At 33.6% G+C, this 11,879-nt stretch overlaps 1 protein-coding gene across 1 annotated transcript in view; it reads left to right on the top strand.

Annotated features, from left to right (window-relative positions):
* The window catches only part of LOC111640548 (enhancer of mRNA-decapping protein 4-like), a 71,114-nt gene that overhangs the window by 13,841 nt on the left and 45,394 nt on the right, over window positions 1-11,879 (top strand). Inside the window, exons 2-3 of the mRNA XM_023386561.1 lie at window positions 6,351-6,456; window positions 6,728-6,827. Of these exons, the coding sequence (XP_023242329.1) occupies window positions 6,351-6,456; window positions 6,728-6,827 (206 nt within the window). The remainder of the gene's footprint in view (window positions 1-6,350; window positions 6,457-6,727; window positions 6,828-11,879) is intronic.

The following is an 11,879-nucleotide window of genomic DNA, read 5'->3' as shown; positions in this document are numbered from 1 at the left end:
TTTTGTCGAGGGAAGTAGTGGCTTACGTAAATTCGAAAGCAGCTCAGAAAATTAATTTTTAGAAAATTTACAAACATTTTAAGCTATTGATAGTAGAAGATGCTGTGGAAGAACAAACCTATCTTAAGATAAGCTATTATGAAGGCTTATTATTAATTATATGTAAATTCTATAGTCACTTTGCATCACTTGCTAAAAATTGATTAATTAAATAATTTCTGGATTAAAATAATCTGTTTCTTTACAGTATTATTCGTAAATGTTTAAATAATCATTATTTTAATAAAATAGGTCATAATTTTAACTCCAAACACAAACAAAAAAAAAATTGAAGAAGTTTAAACCGATCTTCTACTCATAGTGCTATACAATCGCAATAGCATTCATAGCGAATGCTATTATCTACCATCTAGAATTGCCATATGGCGGCACTCGACCATCTGCCATTCACGTTTTGGGCTGAATACAAGGGCAGCATCCTCTCTATTAATTCTCTTTTTCAGAAGAAAACATATCTCACAGAGTTTCTTGGTGTTCTTCATTCAAGAGTTCTTGATGTTCTTCTGTCGTTAGATCTGCTTCAGGCTCCATTATGAGCTCTTCAATGTTCTTTATTTCTCAGATGTGATTTTTGTTACTCCTTAGCTGCTTGAGTGCTCTTGATAATACAGTATCTTTCTTAGATAAGATTGTCTTGAATAGGCCTACTGTAGACCTATTCAAGCCATACTGCCCAGTAACAACAGACATCAGATATCTTCCCACTCTTTACCTTTGCTATTATGCTCTCGCCTTTTGAAAATAAAAACCAATGCAAAACTTAACGAGTGTTCGCCTGACAGTTTCATGAATACTAGAAAAAAAATTTTCTGTCAGAAAAATAAAAGGCTGGAATTTCAAGGGAGAATTTCAAAGTTTGGAGGAATACTATCCAGTCAGTATATACTGGGTTGAGTGCTGATGTAAACGTCTCCTGCACTCCAAAATGATTCAAATTGTTGTCCGAAGACAAAGGAAGACCAATCGGTATTCATTATTTTATGTCACTTCTTCTTGTGTTTTTCTGTGAGGTGTTTGTTGTCCGAATATAAAAATCTTTCACAAAAGTGTTCGTTATCCGATCACCCACTGTACTTTCAAAATATTATTTTAATATTTTCATTAAAACATCTCCCTTACTCCAGATTTTCACACTTTCAAAAAAAATATATCTGAGGAAACATCTATGATTCTGTATTTATGAAACATGATAAGATAATGATTTATAATAAGCATTAAATTTATTTTAAAATTTAATGAATAATTTGTACATACTTTAATTAATTAAACAATAATGAAAACACAACTGTTGCTAAGTGAGAGAATGCAGTAGTTCCAATGAACCATAGAATGATGTTGCCAGAAGCATCTGCTTCCTGTAGGGCTACCCATAATAGTAAAGTCTAAGGGAAGAACTTCCATTTATATGGAGAAACAAAATTGTTACATGTTCTCAGGATGATATTTGCTTGGGCATTGCCTAGAATTAACAAGATTTGCATGTGTGTGTTAGGCAGAGGCTTACATTAAAAAAATCTGCCACAGCCTCTCTTGGCTACCAGTGACAAATGTAACTCTGGTCAAAGTATTGTTACTGTGCCACAAACACATTTTCTGCTCACCCACATAATGGACAATGTATACCAACTCTGCCAATGTGCTTCAATGGCAATCCAGCCGCTGACCGTCAAGACAGGCAAACCACCCCAACAGATGAAGAGTTTTTAAATATAATTTTACTTTATTAAAAATAATTTTTTTTTACAAAGTTTGAACACACATAATATAGTAATGCTATGATTTATTGCTTTATGTAAGTTGGCACCTACTGTAAACAAACATCTTGTATATCGTGTCTGACTATAGTTCATTCACTGTAACTTTGTGTATGCTTCTGCCTGAAATAGTTTGTAGTATATTTTCTTAATGATTGTCACTGGAAGTAAATTTATAAAAATTAACAGATTCAGTTTTATCAGGACACTGCTGTTGCTATTACAATGAGAAAGGTAATGCAGAGGAATATACTTTGTAGAATATAGTGATGAGGTGGCCACTTTACTTCTTTATTTTATGCACAAAGTTACAGCAAACAGACTATAGTGTAGCGTGTGAGCAATAAAAAGTAATATTAGTGTAATTTTGTGCCATACACTTGTATTAATTAGTAAAGGAATAAACTAAGGTATGGTGGTCTATTTTCTATTTTGGTATATACTCTACAAACTGTAAAATTTGGCATTTACAATTAACCTACACCAAAAGCTGAAGGAAGAGAAATTGTAAATCGTACAAATACAAATCTGATAGTATTATATAGTGATAATCAGGGATAGACCTATTTAAAACTGAGTCCCAATATAGTTTTTTGTTTATTTCAGAATAGCTTGAACATACGTAAAGAAGAAATCTGTTACAAATTCAATTTCCAATTTTTCAATCCAATGTGCTTTTTTTTTTTATCTTTAATTCTTGTTCTATTTCTACATTAACTGTACTTTTGATATTTCACAAGTCAGATTTTGGTTGGCAAGTGTTTGAAATATAAAAATAGAGAGGGGGAAAAAAGATTTAAAAAATTAGCAAGTTGGATTTTAACTAAAGACAAAATATTAAATTTGTAACTGCTGTGAAATAAAAGAAAACAAATTGTAGTTTACTTAATTTTAAATGTAATAAGTAGATTTTATATACAGTCAAATATCCAATAACAGCCACTACTAAATGACAGCGTTTTTACAGGAATATTTACAGTGGTGCCTCATATAATGTACGCCTCGAATAACGGACGCTGCGAACAACGGACTTTCTGTTTGGCCGTTACATGACTCAAGCAACAGACTGGCGGCGAACAACGGACTTTACGTTCAGCAGTTACGTGAGGCGAACAACGGTCTTTCTGCGAACAAGTGCGAATGTCTTTTGCCGTTGCTAATGACAATCTGCTATTTTTATAATATATTAGTATTATTAGAATATATTATTAGTATATCTGAAGTACAGAGCTCCCGTTGGATTCAGATTACTCCCTTGTTTATTACGTACTGTACATCACCTCAGTGCAGGGTATTTACATTTACAGTATTCAAGTGTTGTGCAAATCATGGCTTCTAAAAAAATAGAAAGGTGATTTCAATTGAAACAAAGTAAGAAATCATCAGAAGGAGTGAAAGTTAACAAAAACTTCCTTGTCAAATGAGGAGAGGTTCAGGAGTTTATCAATACTCATTATCCAAACAGAGCTGAGGCCAACAGGATCAATGATCTCTACAATGACATTCTTGCCTGTCATTTCCGACAGGTGTTGAAGAAGAGAGAGAAACAGACCACCTTGGACATGTTTTTCAAGAAGCCAGCTGCCAAAAAACAAAGGATGGAACAAGAGGAGTTGACCCTGCAAGCTCCGGTAGCCTCTCCTGAATCTGACTCCGATTAAAAAACAATAAAAAGAGACCTGCTGCAATGTGTAAAAAGTCTGTATCTGTATGAATGTGTGAAGAAAGTGTTCCTCCACCTCCTCACAACATCTGACTACCTGGCATAATTGGTGACTGCTTCATTTTCATTTTTTTAATGGTACAGTACGGTTATTTTATGCTGTGGAACGAATTATATGTTTTAACATGCATTTCTATGGAAAAATGCGTTTCGTATAACAGACTTTTCACTTAACGGACGTGCACCTGGAACAGATTAAGTACGTTATACGAGGCACCACTGTATTTACTTTTTTTACACAAAAACAGATACAAAATAACCTCCAAACAACAGCCATTTTTTATGTTTCTATCAGTATCCATTATTCAGATATTTATTTAAAAATTTGTTATTTATTATAAAAAATTAACAAAAGGGAGAATTGAACCTTACTCAGAAACTGCTGGCATTACTGACCAGGCCATGCTGCAGTTGGCCTCAAGCTTTTCAGACAGACTTTTTATGTATCTTCTTTGTGTATTGCTTAAAGTGCTATAGCTTTACTTACCTATAAAGGACATCAAGATCTAAATTAGATTTTAAATCTAAAAATTAGATGATAAATAACATTTTAATAAAAAGTGCACATAGTAACTTGTGGCCTTTCCTTATTAATCTAATTTTTATAAATTAAAAACAAACGTTTCATACCAGATTATTTTATTTGAGCATACTCTGGTGTATATCAATGCAGATTCCTTGTCTGCTTTTCATTTGTTTAGTCAAATAAAGTTGACAGTTTTGTTCACTTTACATCTCAAAGATTCTTGTTTAGTTACAGTTTCTCTTGCCACAGACATGAAAAGCTTTAAGCACAATAATAGGGATTTACAATTATTCCTCACAGTACTTACCCCACTTAGAGGAGATAAATGTAAATCTGGATTTGTTTAAACATTTGAACATTAGTTTTATTATCTCTCTATAATATAGCTTGGAATATGTAATTGCAGATATATATGATTGGTATTAGTATGGTAACAAAGTCACTAAAAAAAGAAATAACCAGTTGCGAAAAGTTGTAAATAATGGAAAATCAATACCAGCATTTACAATTATCCCACTCAACCATAAATCTTCATATGAAATTTTAATTGATATTTTTAAATGCAATGAAATATTAATTTATGAGTAATTTCATTCAGCCAGTATAAATGAGGAAAATGTGTCTATAGCTTATAAGAAACATGTCTATATTAGATATGTATGAGGGTTGTTCAAATGAAAAGGTACGAAACGACATCACAACTAAACTGGTTGAAATGGGAATATGCCGTTTTGGGATACCGTAGTGAGACATCTAAGGATGCAAATGTAGAGTCCAGCGTGGTTGTGCGTCATGCACGTGCACCTGCACATGACGCAGAGAGAAGCGGGCAATTGTGTGTTCTTCCAATTGACGCAGCAGTGTGTGTGAGGACATTGTGGCATTCACATTGCAAAGGTCGAAAATTGAGGAGCAGCGAGGTGTTATCAGATTTCTGACTGCGGAAGGTGTTAAACCGGCCGATATTCATCACCAGATGGTGGCTGTATATGGGGGAGACTGTGTGTCCGACAAGAGAGTGAGAAAGTGGACTGCCTGTTTTTGTGAAGACTGGGAGTGTTTGAGTGATGATCTGAGACTGGGCCAGGCAAAACACGATAATCACAGCTGAACTCATCAACAAGATGAATGACCTGGTGAGAAGTGATAGGTGTGTCACAATGTGAATGTTGGCAGTGATAGTGGGGGCCAGTGTTGGAACAGTGTGGACAATTGTGCACTACAGGTTGGGTTACTGGAAGATCTGTGCGCATTGGGTGCTGAAGAAGCTTAGTGAATTGCGTATGGGGTTAGCACTGCAACACCTGTTCCAGTATTATGAAGACCCCACTTTCCTGGAGCGGATTGTTGCCGGTGACGAGAGCTGGTGTCATCACTTCAAGCCAGAGATAAAGCGGGACAGCATGCAATGGAAACATGCATTGTCACCTCCCCTAAAAAATTCAAAGTTGTGCCCTCATCAGGCAAGGTGATGTTTACCATCTTTTTCAGCATCTGAGGTCCGATACTCATCAAATTCCTCGAGCACAGAAAAACCATTAACAGTGACGTGTACTGTGAGACACTCCATAGCTTACACAAGTCCATCAAGAGCAAACAGCCCAGGCTGTTTGCTCTTGATGGACTTGGTTCAGGGAGAGAGTGATTCTGCTCCATGATAACACGTGTCCACACATCTCCAGGGTCACACAAAATATAATGGCCAAGTTCAAGTGGGGGCAGCTTGAGCATCTACCTTTCAGCCCGGACATGTTGCCCTGTGACTTCCATCTGTTTGGTCCACTCAAAAAACATCTCAAACGGAAGTCACAGTAATTCTGGGAATGGAATCCTTTGGCTTGTTAAACAGTGGGATAGTTGTGCTTAGGCCGCTGGTGATTACTTTGAGTAAAGTCTTCAATTATACCCAGTGTCGTTTTATACCTTTTCATTTGAATTAGATCTGTTTTCTCAATTGGTACTTGGCAGAGCACTGGTGCTCCATGTAGACATGAGCTATGCTCCGTGACCATTGCTCAATAAAAAAGTAATTCTAAAATTTGTTTGAATTTTTAAAAAATTTATATGATTTTCATTAAAATAGACCTATGTATGTATGTACTACATTTACATACACTTTTATATACATATTGGTGCTTTGCATAACTGAGGAGACAGCAAAAGTTGTCTGCCATTGTCAAAAGACCAAAAAACACTTTTCTAGATAACATACAAATTGAACAAAGTATAGAATTTTTGTCACCTTTTTGCACAGAATCTAATCAGGTACATTAATTTTGTTTAACAGGTAGATCGAATAATGTATCAAATGGTCAAATGGAGTCAACTTCAGAAACATTAACAGATAATCAGCAGAATGAGAATCTCAAGACATCTGTGCAGAATCAAAAAATGTATGTATTATGAACACTGTTTTAGCAACTTATCAATAAAAACATGTTATGCATTAAATATATTTAAAACTAAACTATTTTATATTTAGTGAGTTCTGTTTCTTCTTATGTGTAATGCCTAAAGAAGTCTGAAAAAAAATCAAATGAAAATGCTTACTAATTTCAAAATTAATTTGTTGTTCTGGATTTAATATGTCATTTTACTACAAATATTGTTTTATATATAGAATACTATTTTTTTTATAAAACTAACTGAAATTTTCTTTTTAAGTATTCTCACAGGTAATGATGAAGATTTCAGTTTTGGCATTCATGCTCAAGATGTAATTATCTATCCAAGTTCACCTCTTCATAGTTCAGGTAGTAGTAAGGTAAGAATAGAAGTATTTCTAAAGTTTCTATTTGTAAATTATTCGATGTATGTATATGAGAAACTGTACATGAAACCCAGATATACACAAACTATTTATCACGCATAAATTATGTTGGTTATATCTTTTTGAGATACTTCCACTCTCATTCTATACAGTATTTCATTGACTGTTAAGAATTGGCAAAGAAAAAAAAAGGTTTCTGATTTTCCAGCTTTACATGAACAAATTATGTTGTTGATTTTACAAGACTTTTCCTTAAAGTTTAAAATGCCAGTAATTTTTGTGGGACAATGTGTGCATTTACTTATGTGCATTTGATTTATCTTATTTGTGATTAAATGAAATAAAATTAAAATTATATTAATAAATCTAATTTTCTTTATTTTGATCTTTAAAGTCACACCTCGTCCTATATGCAAAATCGTCTTATACATGAGTAGATACGATATTTATTGTGAAAAAATAAAATTATTTTAAATTGTAATTGTCAGTTGTCATTGTCAATCTAAATTTCATGAAATGGTTTTTACTTCAAATTTTTAAATATGTGGCATATCTAGAAATTAAGTTCTTATTGGACGTTGTGACTATGCAGGTGCCAATGGTGACTGTTGCCTGTTGATTCTTGTCATGGAGATCAAGCTGACAATAGCTGACATATTTTAAGTTTTTGTTCTTTGATTTGAGGTTTGCAATTGTGCATTGAAATATCTGCTAAACTAGAATTTTTCACTGGGTATGAGATATGTTCTGTAATTAAATTTATAAATTCCAAAATATGTTCCAGAAGTCAAATTCATGGACAGATTTATGTGTTTGGAGGTGATACAATGAGGGATGGAATGGGCAAGTGATCATGCAGACTTTTCAACGGGGTAGACAGAATGGCAATTTCTTCCATTTTAAAATCACACAATCATTTGTTTGATGCTCTAATGCAGTTAGTGAATGAAAAAATTCAATCTGAATCAAATACAGAATTTTCCCAAATTTCTCATTCACAATTATATGAAATTGTTAGTGAAAATGAAATATTACAAACTATGTCTAAACATCTCAGACAAAACATAAGAAACAATAGATTGCAGCAGCATTTACATTCTTTGATCAGTATGCCAAAATTGGTGATTAGCTGTTAGACAACGTTGTTATAGACCATGAAACTTGGATTCCAAACTCAAAACCAGAAAATAAGCAGTAATTAGTGGAGTGTAGGCCTATTTAGTTGCTAAAGATGAAGAAAATGAAACAGGTACTTTCTTCCAAGAAACTTGTGAACCATCTTTTTGGGACAGGAAACCAGCTTGAAACTGATCAAAGCTAGCCATGACACTGTATCTAAGCATGGTAACCAACTGTTCTGCTCACAGTGACAGTGCATATAATATTTTCTATATTTTCAATTTGTTTCTTATACTTGGTTGGAGAAGTGTTTCATGGTGGAAAAGAGAAAACATGCCATATATATTACATAAATTTAATACATTTAAGTACTCAATGAAGACTAAATGTAAAAAAAAAAAAAATGCATCTAAAATAGTACAGTAGAAGCTTTTTTTCCAGTTAAGCCTTAATGCTCTCCCCCCGCGGGGGAATTTTGAAAAATTCCTTCAAAGTGTGCATTCTCATGGCATACCCTACTAAAACGCAGATAAAAACAAAAAATTGCATCTAAAATAGTACAGTAAAAGCCATTCTTCCAGTTAAGCCTTAATGCTCTCCCTCTCCCCCCTGCAGGGGAATTTTGAAAAATCCCTTCTTAGTGTGCGTTTTCATGACGTACCCTAACTGTGTACCAAATTTCACCTCTTTAGGTTCAGCGGTTTGCTCTGGGCAATGATGAATCAGTGAGTCAGTCAGTCAGGACAAGTAATTTTATATATTTAGATGATAAGACAGGACATTGACAAATTGTTAAGATAATTGAAGTAAAGTATTGTTTGTACAATACTTTACTTCGGTCATGAGAAACCATGAGCTACATAGAACCTCACAGGTGATGGTGTTTATGTGAGGTTCTATATGACCCCTGGGATTTGAGGTTTGGGATTTTGGATGTAATTTTATTTCTTGTTTATAATCTTATTGTTCAACCCTTAAGCTGATATTGATGGCAAAAAACATTCAAACTAAACTCAACTAGTGAAAAAATGAGAATAAAATATGAATTACTGGCCTTTGCATTATTAACAGATATTATTTTAGTACCTAATATACTGGGGTTATGCGTGTGTTGGTGCTTGACAGGCATAAAGCCTATAACTGAAAATAAAAATGCATACAATGCATCAGAACCCTATGAAATTCACTTTTGGAATGTATCCAGAAAAGATTGCTCATTACTTTTTATGTTATCAAAATCATAAAATAAAAAATTTAATATTACTGATTTGCTGTTAACTTTTGAGATGTATATTCTAACCTTTTATCCCACAAAACAGATATTTCTTGAACTGAATTTATTATTACAGTAGAGCGTCAATTATCCGAATCAATTGGGGACTGGGGTTGTTTGGAAGATCAATGTTTCGGATAACCGATTATGTATGAAAAATATATTAATTTATCCCATCTTGACATTTTTCTCCGTTGCGTGTCGCTTTGCGTTGAATTTTCGTCGATGTTAAGCCTAACAAAGACTATTGTATCATTAAAAATTATTTTTTTATTTTGTACGAACAAAATAAATATATTGGAAAATATAAAAACAATAAAAAATTATACTTCAGAAGTTAATTTAGTATCAAAAACATAAAATATTTGAGTAGCCCAAGACAGCCAAAGATTGCAGCGCCACAGCACTGGCGAAAATTTAAATTTGCCGACTGGAATTCTTTCGGATGATTGACTTTCAGATAATCGACGCCCTACTGTAATTCTATATTCACTTTACAATTCTGAATTTTAATCAAGAGAAAATTTAAGTTTAATATATCTCACTGGATGTAGACACAGTAAAAATTGTGACATGTGAAAGAGAGTATAAACATTGTAATCTCAACTGTATGCTGCAGAAAACCATGTGGGCTCTGGCAATATAAAACTTGATATAAGTGTATTGTGTGGAACGTCACATAGGAATATTTATATATATATACAGTGGGTGATCGATTAATGAACAAATCGGATAACAAACATTTTCATGAAAGATTTTTGTGTTTGGACAATGAACACCTCATAGAACAAGCACAAGAAGCAGCATCGTAAAATAAAGAATACTGATTAGTCTTCCCTTGTCTTCAACAATAATTCAAAACTTTTTGGAGTGCAGGAGACGTCAACATTGATGCTCAACCCGGTATATACTGATCAGATAGTATTCCTCCGAACTTTGAAACTCTCCTTTGTAATTCCAGCATTATATTTTTATGACAGAAACAATTCTTTGATAGTATTCGCAAGACTGTCAGGCAGGCACTCATTGAGATTTGCATCGGTTTTTATTTTCAAAAGGTGAGAGTATAATAGCAAAGGTAGAGAGTGGGCAGAAGATGTCTGATGTTGCTGGGCAGTATGGCTTGAACAGGTCTACAGTAGGCTGCAGTTCGATCTTATCTAAGAAAGATACAGTATAATCAAGAAGACAAGCAGCTAGAGGAATAACAAAAATCACATGTGAGAAATAAAGAACATTGAAGAACTCATAATGGAACCTGAAACGGATCTGACGACAGAAGAATGCCAAGAACTCTTGAATGAAGAACACCAAGAAACTCTGTGAGATATGTTTTCTTATGAAAAAGAGGATTAATGCCAACATCTGCTATTAAAGATATTTTGAAGAAGTGGGAGATGTCAGAACAATGATCATAGAATGGCATCCAAACCAAGTTGAGGTTAATAGGCTTAGGGATCTCTATAATTACAATGCTATTAATTACTTCTGAAATATTCTGAAGAAGAGAGAAAAACAATCGACATTGGATAGATTCTTTAATGTCCCACAAACAGAAAAAACATGACTAATAGAAATGCAAGACTGTTTATATGTATGTATTTTTATTATTACATATAAATAAACGTAGTAAGAAAGTATATTTTGATGATATGAAACCGTGCTTTACAATTTGTTTATGCTTCTAACACAATAAAGTGCTATAAATTAAGACACTAGGAGGGTTTTCTCATCTTTATTTAGTTGAACTGTTCTGGTGTAGTTCTACCTGCATCTTTTTTAAATTTGATGATGTCTGCCGTTTCAATATTCTAACTTCTTATTTTTATGATATGAAACCGTGCTTTACAATTTGTTTATGCTTCTAATACAATTTGTTTATGCTTCTAACGGCGGACATCATCAAATTTAAAGAAGATGCAGGTAGAACTACACCAGAACAGTTCAACTAAATAAAGATGAGAAAATCTGCCAAGTGTCTTAATTTATAGCACTTTATTGTGTTAGAAGCATAAAGAAAGTATATATTTTTTATTTTGGGGGGTCTCCAGAATGAATTAATCAAATTCCCATAAGAACCTATGGTAAATCAATAATTGGTTAATGTACAATTCAAATAGAGAACAAAGTCTTGGAACGGTTTATGTTTGTTAATCGATCACCCACTGTATATCTATATATACAGTGGGTGATCAGTCTGGTTCAATATCATGCCATTGATCAATTTCTATAAATTGATCAATGGCATGATATTGAACCAGATTGTGCAGTAAAGGCTTGAAGGGTGTTTTGTTCATTGAGTTATTGCTTTGTGGAACAATAAATGTCTAAAGTTATTGTGATAACCTGAAAAAAATTACAGCAAGCTATTAAAGATTTGGTCTACTGAGCTATGGAGTAATTTTGCTTTATAATAATGCACAGCCTGTAATAAAGCTATCCACAGCATTTATATTGCTGAAAAATTTACACACCATATAACTCCAATCTAGCACTTGCTGACACACTCGTGTTTGCATTTGAACAAGCTTTTGGGAGAACAACAGTTCCTCAATGATAATTGTACAGTTGTCTGCAGCTCTATCAGCTGCAGATAACTTTACAAGGTTGGGTTCAAGTTGGCAGAAGACTTCTTTGATGAGAGTTTGCAAAAG

Source organism: Centruroides sculpturatus, unplaced genomic scaffold (assembly GCF_000671375.1).
Source record: "Centruroides sculpturatus isolate CEXI.00-Female unplaced genomic scaffold, Cexi_2.0 scaffold1331, whole genome shotgun sequence".
In the NCBI taxonomy this organism is placed as follows: domain Eukaryota; kingdom Metazoa; phylum Arthropoda; class Arachnida; order Scorpiones; family Buthidae; genus Centruroides; species Centruroides sculpturatus.
This window is presented reverse-complemented; position numbering and strand designations above follow the sequence as displayed.